Source organism: Cydia strobilella, chromosome 3 (genome assembly GCF_947568885.1).
Source record: "Cydia strobilella chromosome 3, ilCydStro3.1, whole genome shotgun sequence".
NCBI classification, from domain to species: domain Eukaryota; kingdom Metazoa; phylum Arthropoda; class Insecta; order Lepidoptera; family Tortricidae; genus Cydia; species Cydia strobilella.
In genome coordinates this window covers 5,788,316-5,802,952 of record NC_086043.1, presented here as the reverse complement: position 1 = coordinate 5,802,952, position 14,637 = coordinate 5,788,316, and the positions used below count along the sequence as shown (strand labels likewise).

General features: G+C 36.3%; 1 protein-coding gene across 1 annotated transcript in view; it reads left to right on the top strand.

Moving 5' to 3' along the window:
- Nucleotides 1-14,637, top strand: part of LOC134756196 (cell adhesion molecule Dscam2-like) — a 224,288-nt gene that overhangs the window by 177,711 nt on the left and 31,940 nt on the right. The window contains exons 5-7 of the mRNA XM_063693024.1: nucleotides 7,140-7,289; nucleotides 8,397-8,514; nucleotides 10,089-10,299. Coding sequence (XP_063549094.1) covers nucleotides 7,140-7,289; nucleotides 8,397-8,514; nucleotides 10,089-10,299 — 479 coding nt within the window. The remainder of the gene's footprint in view (nucleotides 1-7,139; nucleotides 7,290-8,396; nucleotides 8,515-10,088; nucleotides 10,300-14,637) is intronic.

Genomic DNA, 14,637 nt, shown 5'->3' with positions numbered 1-14,637 from the left:
TTACAACATGTATTCAGGGGTGTTGTATTTACTATAATCGGATATATGGCTTATCTTAGAGATATCAATAGCATGTAGATTATGTATGTGTTAATTAATAGAGAGACTTACATAGATATCACGCCTCGCTGGCCCTGGCTACATACAATGGGATTAAAATGCCACATTAATGCTGATAAAGCCTCTATAATCGGTACACCGCGGTACAAAATTGATCTATAAGGCTGAAAAGGGAACCACGTGATACAAAAGGCAACACGGAGGCATCAAATAAGGTACATCTTGTTCAATAATTAATTATCATTCGTGTCAAGTTGATTTTCGTTTGGAGGAGGAGCAACAGTGCCCAATTCCTTGCATTCCAATAAAAGTAGCTTACACGGTCTATACGAGTACCTTACCTGTATACTTTTCCCTCAATATTCAAATTTTAAAAATATGGTATTAGTATAGTGTAACCTAATTCGCACTAATAAGTAATAGGTATTTTAACACGCTTTTAAGATAAAATTATTGTTTTAATATTCAAATTCGTGCTAATCTTAGCGCCTAGTCATAACTAAAGGGTGGTCGAATTATAATAGTGATAGCGTTGACGAGGGTTACTGTTTCAATTGGGGCCATATTAAAATCATCCGACTGGATATTCTCTGTTATTCCGTTATTGTACTGAGTTATGTGTATGTGTGTGTTGTGTGTATTTGCAGCAAACAAATAAACGCTTTATCTATCTATATATATATCTTATGTAGGACTAAGCAAATAACGTTGTTACCAAGACAAATGTTTGTCATATATAATTATCTGTTGATAAATTGTGGATAAATTCTTGTAGAATGTCAGATAATATGTACCGTCCGACCTACTATTTTATAGAAGCTAACCGGGCCGCGTAGCCAACATGCCAATCGCTTACGCTCCGTAGAGAACGAAACGCAACTGTCAGTGTCGCACTAATATGGAAGAGTGATAGAGAGACACAAAGCGTTTCGTTGTCGTAGCGCAAGCGATTGCCACCTTGGCTAGGCCGGCTGTTACGGCCAGGCCACGACTTCGCGCGGCGGCAGCGGCGAGCGGCGGCCATAGGTTGGAGCGAGATACAGCGAACTTTCGTTCCCACTTATGGTTGTCACCGACGCCGCCGCCAGCCGTGCAAATTCGTGGCCAGGGCGTTAGGCTTCAATAATAGACTAGAGTTAATAAGTAGCTTGAAATTAACCCAAACCTGTAATTTTAAAAGTCAAGTAGATTTTCAATAAGTCCAGTATTTGGACTTAATTAATACATTATCAAAGTAAAACAATGGCGAAATTGCCTTCTTAAAATATAAAAACATTTTCAAGTTATGCCATTACAAACATTTAACTTAACATTTAACAAAGTAAAACATTTATTAAAGTATTGTAATTTATGATAAAATATCGAAGAACTTGATGAAGCTTATAATATTCCAGAAAAAAGACGAAGAATCGAATAAAGATCTTAAATCGCATGGCAAACTTCGCTCGGCTGCCGAATGAATTCAAAATTAAAAGTTTCAATAAAACTCGGAGCATTAATGCAAGTTTAATGTCCGTCTTTGATGCAGTTGCGAGAAATAGTCCACCAGGGAACCGAGGACGTGGAAGAGCTAATTCGCCAGCGAAACTAAGTTTTATTTGTATTGCACGGTTATGATTTTGTGATATTTTTTTTGTTTGGATTACGTGTACTGTATGTAATAATTAATGATAAGTTAACAATAAAGAGTTGCATTTAACTCAAATAGCGATAAAAGTTAAATAGCTGTGTATTTGGTTACCGCGATAGTTATTCAAAATATTTATCAGTACGGTTTTTACTCACTATTATTTTTAGTCGCTTTTGGCGACATGTTTCGGATTCTTTGGGAATCCATCCTCAGGCACGAGTGTCCGCGGCGGTTGTAGGTCGTGCAAGAATCCGAAACATGTCGCCAAAAGCGACTAAAAATAATAGTGAGTAAAAACCGTACTGATAAATATTTTGAAATATGTCTCACGATAGTTTAAGTGCGATTTTCGCGATAGTTATTCGTGAAAAAAACCTTAAATATATGAATTTATGCAAAATGTCGAAATGAAACAATTTTAACGGATGATTTGTGAACGATAAAATCCGTTAGTATTGATTTTATTCCTAAATTGGTACCTGTGTTTAGAAAATGACAGAGACCAAAGCATTAAATACTGGTGTTTAGTTTGTCTACGCTAAATTTGTAGCGACCAGGCAGTGACCATACTTGACGCGCACACGCGCAGGCTTATCGTAGTCATAATTTAGAGCTTTTTTTATAAATTCTTTGCAACCCGTTCCATTATCATTATTTTTTAGCCTACTCGTAGTTTTCTTTATTACACTCAATATCCATACTAAGTAAATGGGTATCAAAAGAATAAGAGACATCCGGGTATATATTAGGATTATTAGGTACTTTATTACTAATGTTAGTTCCTTTTCTCTTAATTATTATTGATAACTCGAACTTGTCAAAACACTCACCAAAGAAAACTCTTGAACGTCAGTTTATCTGTGCCTCTTCATCTTCAGACTGTGAGTAAGCATAGAAAGCGTTGTGAAAACTAGTCGGTGAGGCGACGCACGACAAAGTGGACATTATCGTCGCATCGGCTAGTTGATGGAGCAGGCGCAAAAACATTTTGATGAGAAGGGTTCTAAGAATAAAAGTTTAAAATATATATTTTTTTACCAAGGATACACGTTTACAAGGTGCGGTGGGTTCAGTCAGCAGAGTTTTTGTATGATCGTAGCGCTTTTTTAGATCATAATACGGTTGCCAAAAAATATGAATTGCAATCGTGAGACATTTCTCTAGTAACTTCATTGATTCAAAAACCAGATGATACAACTTTCGCTCGATAGAAAAATATCACGAACATAGGTCTAAAATGCACCATGTTTTTCTTTTACAATTTTTGCACAAAGCTTTTAAACTATATAATAAAGAATATAAGAAATATTAGAAGAAATAAAAATATTGCTTCTAAAAATGCGTAGGTAATGTTAATTTTGATCGATTTTGATCGATTTCGATCGGTTAAAATAACAACTATATCCGCGATCCCGGGCCGTCCGCTCAGTGCTCAGCGAGCTGCGTTCGGAGAAGAACCTGAACTGAAATGATAACACATTTTCCAAAGGTTTTCATAACCTTGCCTAAAGAGGAAAAGATGGAAAAAGAACTCGCTCAACAGCATTCATGGATAATTAGGGTGTTCTAGTGGTCATGCTTTATCCATAGTATGCGATTGGTTTCAGGAATGCTAATGCCCAATGGATGACTTTTATCAATTTGTTATGGATTAGCAGTCAGCTGACAACTATTTATTAAAGGTAGCTACATATTTATTTCCTTATTTTTCTTCATCTTGCAATAACCAAACAATGGTACATCATTTGTTTCCGCTAAAAACATGTAAAAACAAAAATGCGAAGGAAAAAAAGATGAAAGCTGTCAACTGTGACATTTCCGCCACCAAAATGTCTTTATTGACAGCTCCCAGACTTGATAACAAAAAATTACTATCTAAATAGATCTTTGTTCTATAATGCTGAAATTTAGTCAATTTTGTTGTAATTATGGAATTAATTTTGACGGATTTTAGATTTAGGTAGGTTACTTGTTTTATGTTGAATTAATTTTCGTCACATCACCGCAAAATTAATATTGTGTACTTAATTCAGTATTTATCGAGAAACCAAAAATTAATATTATTTTAAGCTGCTGTTAAGCCGACAGACTGAGCACGCCAGCGGCAATGCTGTGTTTTAAAACTGCATGCATATATTGCATTTATTATGCTCTGTATTATTATATACGCACATACAGGGAAGTGTTTTAACCCTGCCCTGTACCAAGGCAAGGTGAATATAGGTATAAGATACACTAAACGACTATAGGTAATAGAGTTAGACCGAGGTAAGTCTGCAACGATTTTGATAGCACACGCAGTGCAAGTGTTAAATATTTATACGTCATAATTTCATAGAAGTTAGACGTTTTAAATAACTGACTCTAGTAAGTTGCTATAAATATTTGTCATCCCATGGAAAAATTTAAGATGTAAATTGCTAAAACGTATGAATGTATGAACTGTGAATATTTTTTGGCCTTCTAGAATATAATAATCATGGTAATAAAAAAATCAAAAATAAAGAAAAAAAAATATATTTTGAAGTATGTCTCACGATAGCTTAATTTCGATTAATCATGGTAATAAACGTAGTATGGTAATCAATAAACAGGTTACATCTAAGAGTAGGTTATAAGTTTTTTTTATACCATGTCGGTGGCAAAAAAGCATACAGCCCGCCTGATGGTAAACAGTCACCGTAGCCTATGGACGCCTGCAACACAATATTACATGCGCGTTGCCGACCCTTTAAAAATCTGTAAACTCCTTTTTTGAAGAATACTCACTGTAGCCCCTCGGGAAAACCTCGGCAGGGAGCTCATTCTACAGCCGAAGCGTCCGCGGGATGGATATGATCTGTCAGCTGTATGGATAAGAAATGTCACTGTTACAACTATCCGAATAGGCCTCCAGGTGACTTGTAGTACTCGCACTACGCAGGGCGGACGTGTTGTGGCTAGCCCGGGGCATGGCGCGGGACAAGTAATTAGAGACCTGTAATTATTTTTTTGTACGTGCGGAATAATAAATATAAATTATTGTTAAAAAACAAAAATACCTTCTCACATCCATTGTTATATAAATGGCGTTTTAACACAAAAATGTCCCCATTACAGTTGCAAAACTGACTTGTCATTATGCCAAAACTTTTTCGTTTATTTTTCCTAGGATATAAGTGGATCCCTAAACAAAGTGAGATGCAAGATGTCGTAGTACCACATTTAGAATTCATTGAAAAACTCGCGAGTGAAAGTTATCTGATCGTAAACCGGGGGTAGGAGAGCAAACAGCGAATGGCCCGAGCTCACGACGGGCGCTAGGGAACAACTTTAGTGCCAAGTATTAAGTAGACTGTTTTATTGAGCATAAAAAACGACGATCCATATTTCTTTTTATTGGTTTTATGGGCTGCCAGTTTGAAAGGGCATCGCGTTCGGTGGGTTAGAAAGGTTTGAGGTTGTTCATAGCCGAGTAAAATTGAATTTCCGATTACCTCAAAAGGAAAAAACGGAACCCTTATAGGATCACTCGTGCGTCTGTCTGTCTGTCCGTCTGTCACAGCCTATTTTCTCCGAAACTAATGGACCAATTAAGTGGAAATATTAAATATATTAATAACGGGTCACTCACGTGTTTTAAGTCGAAAACGCTCGACGTTTCACTCCGTACCGAGGGGCGTCATCAGGAGCTTGCGTCGACGGTGACGGACCGGCGCAGACTCTGTCCGGGTCTTTATCTTTATCTCCGAAACTACTGGGTCTAAAATTTTGAAAAAAATACACAAAATAGATCTTAACCTATAGATTACAGGAAAACCTTTTAGAAATGTCCAGTCAAGCGTGAGTCGGACTTAATTACTTTATTTTTGATCCGACCCCTACGGGTTTTTTAGACATTTCACTCACGTTTCACATAAAAAATACATTGTTTAAAGTGTGTAATGTACGGAACCCTTGGAACGCGAGTACGACTCGCACTTGGCCGGTTTTGTGACTGATCAGCAGAGGGCGGAATTGCTCATGGCAAAAATCAAACGTTAATAGAGTTGGAACGTTGAATTTTATCGACTTTTCAGCTATTGATAAGTTCAGTATCCTTAAAAATTCCGGAAATATGGATTTTTTTTTTCATGGAATGTTGCAACAAACGAGAAATATTATCAAATCTAGATAAAAACTATTATCGTTCTTCACCTCTTTAAACTCAGGTGAATGTGTTTTACTCGTTATGTGAGTTTCAATGCAATATTTTTTTAGGTGCTTTAAGTGAACCTTACATTTAGAGCAGTATATTGTTGCTAAATGGATTAACCATTTTTTAAAAATGTGAATTAGTTGCAAAAAGACTAGTGGCAGAAATGACAGTTAACAGCCATGCAATTTACTTTTAATCTAATCAAAGAGGTCAAATGGTCAACTAGCTAATTAAAGAGGTTAATGTTAAAGTCAGGTGACTGAACTTATCGATAGCTGAAAAAGTCGATAAAATTCAACGTTCCAACTCTATTGACGTTTGATTTTTGCCATGAGCAATTCCGCCCTCTGCTGATCAGTATCATATCGGAAACAGATCGAATAACTAAAATTCAAATTAGCCTGTTTAATACGTAGGCCGGTTGAGCCGTTCTATCGGCACCTTAATCTCCAAGTCATGAGCGCTTCCTACTCCACTCTTGCACGTCACAATCAGTCTTATATATTTTATGTCTGCTCCTTCAAATGTTCGACTAAAATGTCTGCTATATTTAGGGCGGGTGACGCCAACCATCAGTATTTCCTCTAAAACTGTTGGAAATTAATATTAGGAACATTGGGTTTTTTTTTACAGTTTTCTATAAAATTATAGCTGCATCGCCTGCATCTGTACATAACCCGCCCTTGATTACCAAGGTAATTTCAATGATGTCTATAGCGTGTAACTTGATATATTATTTTTAATATTTAGCGACCTGTGGCAGAATTGCGGTAAATATTTTGACACTCTTAAGTGTTTAATTAAACCATTTTTATCAACCAGATAAATCTCGGGCAGAGCCAGCTCTTGCACTGTTATAAAAGGTAAAAGAGTCGCAACGTTATACCGTTATAACGGTAGAAATACTGTTTGCATTAGGTACCTATATGTGAGAAGATTGTCAAAAGAATATATTATTTTTTTACCTCAGCAGCTCCAAAGTGCGAGTGTGAGGACTTTCCTCACTCCAGGGAGTAAAACAAAGTAGCTTTTTAATTTAGTGAAGGCCATGAACTGCCACTTCATACGTTTATTACAATTTTTTTTCTCTGTATTATTCTGTGTAAATCGAAATACATTTTAACCTTTAATATGTTCTCACTACTGAGGTGAAAAATTATGTGTGCAACACGAGAGCAAAGTTATTTTACATCTCGTGTTTTTGAGAAAATAAACACTCGCAAGAAAAACCAACTTTCCTCTCTTGTTGCACAAATAACTATTATTGTACAGGTGGCCGCTACATCGTCGCGGGCAGCAGAGGTGACGTTCTCGTGGTTCGTGACGCTAGACCCGACGACACTAGTTCATACTCCTGCGAAGCTCAACACACGTTGACAGGAGAGAAGAGACGGAGCGCTTCTGCTTTATTGGCTGTTTCACGTGAGTTTCCAAATTTAAAAAAACATATATTTGTTGTATTAACTTATATAAATATTTATAAGAACTATAGACTACTGTCACTTGACTAGAACCCTTGACAACATTCTTAATGTTAAGTATGTACTTACTAAATAAATATAAACACTGACGTATGTTGTTCCATATAATAATCATTTATTATTTAGCTTAACAAACGCTGCAGCACTCAAACTTGTTCAAAATTAAAACGATTCCCGAATGGGCTATTGACGAGAATGCCGATAACGTAAACACATTTACTTTTCGCGCTGACGTGTAAACCTAGGCTACTATGAGTAAAAAGATTTCATGCTTCTCTCCAATTCTCAGTCGTTTTCGTAACAAATCCCTATATTTCCGTCCAATATTCGCTCGCAATACAGACCTGTTGCTCGATTTCTTTATTCAGCGCACTTTGCGGGCTCGTTGGGACCAATTTTACATTTTATCGGCGGTATGGTAACTTGGAGAACGCTTAAGTTTATACTTCGCTCGCCTTCTAAGTATGTTTTTTATGGTTACCGAGTTATCGATTAAGTATAACATATACCTATTTCTCCATAAAAGCACTTAAAGAGTTTCGTTTGCAGTTACTACATTACAAGACCAAAGTAGGTGTATTTTATTTGTTCTCGTAACGTTCGGTTCTTAAATAGATACTATATTTTGTATAATAATATCCTCAACTGAAAATAAAACGTTTTTTTTAGCATCATTAGTATCATTAAGTACTCATTAATGTTAATCACTAAAATGGTGGCCTATTCTAATTTAATAATTTGTTACGATTTTGATCTCGTTTTGATAGGACCTGGAAATCGGTCTCATACCGGCCAATTCGAACGTACGCTGACATCAGAATGATGTCATATAGATATCATGTATTTCTCTCGTACTTGCTCGTACATGTTTTGGCGGAAGCGAGACCCACGATAACTAAAATCAATATAATTCCGATGTCACTGTACTTTCAAATTGGCCTCATCCATTTCGTAATACTGTAGTAATAATATTGTGTAAAAATCGTGAAAGTTTAAATCAGTTCTAAAGGTACTTTTATGTGTCTTACGATCATGTATGTGTGAACAGATCCCTCCGGAAGCATGGCACCACGAATGCTGATGATATCAGAGGATGAAACCGTCGTGCAGGGAGGAGACATTCGACTAGTATGCTGCGCTATTGGAAGCCCACCTCCTACATACAGGTACATTTAAATTCAAATGTCTGCAAGTAAAATTCTTTTCTCTAAATATATTTTACTATGTCACTCGGCGTTTCACTTATGTGCAAAGTGGGTGCTAAGATAGCAGAACGATATTATGATTGCCGTCGTTGTATCAAAAATTTCATCTTTGAAATATATTAACTCCCAAATAACTAAAATGTGTTAGGTACTTACAGGCCAATTCGAACAATAAGATTACGTCATTTACTAATTCTAGAAACGATATTGATTAAATATGTCAGTGTCAAAAATGACGTTTCTTCAAATGACATATCTAATCCATATCGTTTCGAGAACTAGTAAATGACGTATCTTATTAAAAACTGTAATAGAAAAATAAATATTTAATAAAATAATTTGATTTGTTCCCAAACTTGTTGACGTATCTTATTGTTTGAATTGGCCTGATACCCTCCAGACGAGCGCCACCTTCCCGTACACTGCCAATATCAAATATTTTCACCGAATAAAATATTACGTTTTTTAATAAACGTATCTAATCTTGAACGAGGCATTATATAATCTTTTAATAGAAAAAAACCGGCCAAGAGCATGTCAGGCCATGCTCAATTGCTCAGTGTAGGGACTGTAGGGTTCCTTAGTTACCCATTCGTCACAATTGCCTCCCTTGAACGGGGGCTATTTAGTAAAAAAAATACAAACAATAAACATGAAACCGAATTGAGAGCCTCGTCCTTTTGGAATTTTGAAGTCAGTTAAAAAACTGGAACTATTAATAAGTTGGTTGATCTAAAGAACGCAGTTATGCGTTAAAACGGGCTCGCATAGCTACACGTCCGCCACTTAGATTGGCTGTCGATATCCCATTGTACATACAGCAGCTTTAGAATACTGCACAAATGGAATTGTTAAATTATAATGTTCCAATTTTGTGACTTCATAAAATGATACCTAGCACTTTTGATGAGTTCAAATTGAAATTATAATTTAATCAATTTCCGACTGAATTCTTCCATAGATGTATTTATGTGGGTCGGAAATAAATTGATTTCCGTAAGAAGGCGAGTTTAATTAAGCCTCCGTTCGATGGGCCACTCAATTAATTCAACCAATGTTGACATTAATTCGACAGTTTCAATTGTATTTGCGTACTTGTCGGTGTTCTGTGTAAATAATAGTTTATTGTACACCAATATTCAGAATTGAGACAATATCGTGTGTCTAATAAATAAATGTAGCTTTTGTGCCCTATACTATCTTCTTCTCCTTCAACCTAGCGTTTTCCCTATACTATAAACAAATTGAGAATGCTAGTCAAATACCTAATTTACCATTTTTATTTTCGAATACTACAAAAAGTAACAACAGTGGGTTAAAACCACATAATTTACTCTCTTGAACAGTAAGTTCTCTGTATTTAGTTTCATAAAAAAGTAAGCATTAACGCACTACAGAAAAGTACAAAATCAATAAGGAAAAACTTAATGAACAACATAGCCAAGACGTCCACTACTCGAAAGGTTATCCCCCAGGAATTTCCTAAACAACCGTTCGTGTGATGCTTTTATCAAAGGTTGTCATTTTTTTTCCAGCTGGTTTCGTCACAGCAACGGCCGTCTTAGCCCCGTGGCAAACAGCATCCGTATATCCGTGTCCGATCAAGTCCTGATTATTCGTCGAGCTCAGCCGGCAGATGCCGGTGTGTGGACTTGCCGTGCCCACAATCAGTATGGAGAACAGAGACGTGACGCTCGATTGACGGTCAGAGCAAGACTGGTGGCTTCTATACATCCTCAGCTACAGGTACTCTTTAATTTTTAATACATCTTCAGTATCATCATCATCATCAGACGAGCAGATGAATATACAAGATAGCGATGGGTAGAAATACATAATATATATATTTAGCGCTTGTTACAATTTACTTATACTTAAAGAATTGGACAGAATATATTAAGATTCTTACTCGGGTATTTAGTCAGTACCAAACAAGTTTATCAGTAAGTAAAGTTGGCTGGACTTGAATTTTATTCTAATAGACGACCTATTCAAATTTAGTAAAGGACGAATAAATACCCTCGGAAACTTGGCTATTTTGTTAACCTTTCGTGAGGTAAAAGTTTAGGCATTTTGAGTTACTGTAAGTTTATAAAAAGTGCTGTTGAAAATACATAGACGTTCTAGAAAATATAGGACTAAGAGAACGAGAACGATTCTACTTTTCTACAGTTTCTACGTTACTACAGTTAGTTTGATAGCGGAGCTGATTTTGATGAATAAGCCAATAGTTTTCTTTTTTAAGGTGTGTAGATTACTTACAACAAACAAGAACGTCATTTTTGACACCGACATATCCGATCCAGATCGAAAGTTGAATTTTTTTTGACACGAAATTAATGTAAATAAAGGTGTAGTGACAAAAAACTTCTGCAGAATTCAAGGTACTTAAACTGTCCATATTTTCCATATTTTTAGAAATCTTTTTTATATTCTAATATAGAAATAATGACTTGTTAAAAGAAAACGAAATTTTTAACTTAGACATTTTATATCAATGGAAAATAAAAAGCTGCTTCTGCCGGGTAGTTTATTTATTGCACTGTATGGAGATTCACCCGGGCGACCAAGTTGCGGGCCGCTTAACATTATTTTCCACTAACTTTCGAGATTGAGTGCTCCCGTAGTACTCCCGAGTATTCCCGAGTGTTAATGGCTTTAATTTAAACCGACTTTTAAAAAAGGTAGAGGTTATCAATTTGATCGTTTGTTTTGTATGTAGGCATGCTACCACTAAACTCCGTCATTTCTGGACCGATTTAGAATGTTTATTTTTTTTGTATGAAATATAGTTTGAAGTTGGTTCCATTTTTGTCAGAACACAGTTCTGAGGATCGAATCCATGAGGAATTGAGGGAACCCCTCAAATCTTGTTGGGTTCAGATCCAGACCCTGAAACTTGTAACGTACGTGAAGCGCCAAACTTTTTAGTGACACGTCTTGGCCAGAATGGAGTCCTGTAGAGTGCTGTGTCACTCAGAAAACATAAGACTAAATGTAAAAATAAAATTAACTTCGAAAAGAAAAGCCGATTTAAAAAATTATTGAACAAAATATTACCCCTTTTTTGCGTGCCTCTGTCACTCTAATTACGTCTTAATCGGAGTGAAACAGAAAGATGCCCGCAATTTTCGAACTTCGGTGTTCGCGGTTGGCCCTCTGACATGTTTGAAGTCGTTCGATTCGTTTTATGACTGGCTGGTAACTTACAACTATTTTTTATGTTTTTCTGCGAGCCCTTACTTTGAGAACCCCAGACTTGCCTGCAAGTGTCACTTTGTCAGTGACAGTAGTTTGTTTATATTAATTCCGTGTCTAAAAATTTTAATATAATATTTGACGTATATTAAAGTTTGATGACAGGCCGATGGACTACATAAGTACATAACTTACCGACTCATGAGAGAATAATGATCTTTATGAAATTCATGGTCGAATAAGATTATAGTTTTTAGGGTTTCGTACCCAAAGGGTAAAAACGGGACCCTATTACTAAGACTCCGCTGTCCGTCTGTCACCAGGCTATATCTCGTGATCTGTGATAGCTAGACAGCTGAAATTACTAAAAACAAATACTAAAAACAGAATAAAATAGAGATTTAAGTGGGGCTTCCATACAACAAACGTGATTTTTGACCGAAGTTAAGCAACGTCAGGCGGGGTCAGTACTTGGATGGGTGACCGTTTTTATAGTTAATGGTACGGAACCCTTCGTGTGTGAGTCCGACTCGCACTTGGCCGGTTTTATATAAGTTTTGGCCAATCGTAATAACTGACACTAGTAATACTATTCTCTATTGCAACGCAAATAACGCTAGTTAACAAGGCACAGGGCTCAGCCGGTCGGCAAAATGCGAGTTACCGTGGTTCAGTTAACCTCAAAGGTTCGGCTTTTGAACCGTTTTGGCCACAGTGAGTCAAACAGAAGCTCTCATCATAATTAGGTAACTGCGTCATATTCATCATTTATTGAATTTTGTAGATAAGTACCTGCATTATGTGGTTATTCCTTCACCTATAAGTAATATGGGTGGGTATGTCTTTACTCTTCTTTAAAAACGCATTTTTAAAGTTTATACCAACTGGCTTTTATCGATCTGATAAGTGTTTCTCGCCTTTACTATTGACAAATTATGAACTCACTACGTACTTACTGAATTTTTATTTTGTAATAGCTACGTATACATACCTACTAGTAAGATTAAAAACGAAAGGATAAACTGAAACATGAATAATTTATTTATTATGGAACACATTACATGAACGTCACGTACTTTATCACAATACATACACCTATACAGTACACTTTTCCGAAACTCGTGATAAAAATATAAAGCGTTCGAATACACTAAATTCAGATCACAACCCCCATCGTCTCGGGAAAATTGAAAAATAAATATTCAGAACGCATTCTTAGCCGAAAGACACATCCGACCGATGTCATATGCTCGTCGGCGGAATATCCAGCAATTCGCCAGTAAAATGTCAGTTTTTACTGCATTGGCATACAGCGTATTTTCGTACGGTACTAAGATGCTGTTGAGTGTGTAATGTGGAGTGACACCTGACGAGTACGACTGGAATACGAGATGAGGGGAAGTGAACTGTAACACCGCGAAGTAAGATTGCGAATAATATAGATGGAGAATAGTGAGGTGGCACAAGGTATGAAAGGGAGTTTAGATCAGCTTTTGTGGGATTTTTACAATAGGTTCATATCGTAAATAAAGGTTTGAACACCTGTGTAGACGATGAAGACGTTGTCTATCTGTCTGTATATATGAAAACATTTTTATAAATATTTGCACATCTGCATGAGCTCGTCCGTCGATTTTATTAAAAAAGTGTACGTTAAAAAAAACTGCTGAAAGGCTGAAGTAGAATAAAAAGTCCAGGAAGGTAGATTCAACAAACGCTTGAATTGATTATTTTGGTGCCACAAAAGTTTTCATATCAATAAATAGTAACAAATGTGCAGGTATTACAATATAAAGGTCACATATGTTATGTAGCAATGCATTGCAATGTGGTATGATACTTAGTTTAAGTATTGATATAAGTATGTATAGATGAATATTGTAAAAAAAAAAAAAAAAACATTTTTCAGCGCTTTTTTTGGTCGCCACTATGATTATGTAGTCTATGTATACTCTTAAACATACTTACTCCACTGAACATTACACTCATAGTGTGATTACAATACATATATTTATATAGATTATTTTATTAAAACAGGTGTATTTACCTACCTCCAATCACAAAACAGACCTAATTTAAATTACGCCTGTTTAGTAATTACTTTGTTGTTATCAAAATATCTACGAGACTTTGGATTGGAAGTTCCTTCATTCCGTCGACCTTGTTCTAAGGTCGTAAGTTTGTTAAAAGTTCTTGACGCGATTCAAACACACTTCTAATTAATTGGAATTATTTAGGTGAGGGCCACTTGCACCATTCAGGCCCACTTGCAGCATTTTACTAACCCGGAGTTAAGCGGTTAAACCGTTAACCGAGTGTCAAATTGTACTGGTAACCATGGTAGCTTCAGGTTTAACCGGTTAACCCCGGGTTAGTGGAATGGTGCAAGTGGGCCTCAATAACGTGTACGTATATATGCCCATCCAACATATTCATCCATTTTCGAACTCGTCTTAAAAGTATTTGATTATTGCCTGTCCTTATCATTATTTTGTACATCCATTCATATTTTGCTTTGAGGAAACGTACATTTTGAAGGTTTTTACTTAAAAATGGACTGAGTGCATACATTTTAACAGTTTATTTCAAGCCTACAAACAAAGCATTAGGTGTAATTACCTCTTATTGACAACGGAGCACATTGCGGCAAAGCCGTGAGGTCCCATTTAATAGGCCCTAATTCACTAGCTTTCCTGGGTGTCATGCTTCAAAACTTGTGTCACCGAATTAGGCGTGTCACCAAATAATGCGAGTCTACCCTACAACCAGCCACAAAATTGGCCACCTTTATGAGCTAATTCGTTTACATCAGTTTTGCAGCTCGCTTTACAATAACGTACCTATCAAATTGTTCACACATTGGGCCAACCCGTCCAGTAGTTACGT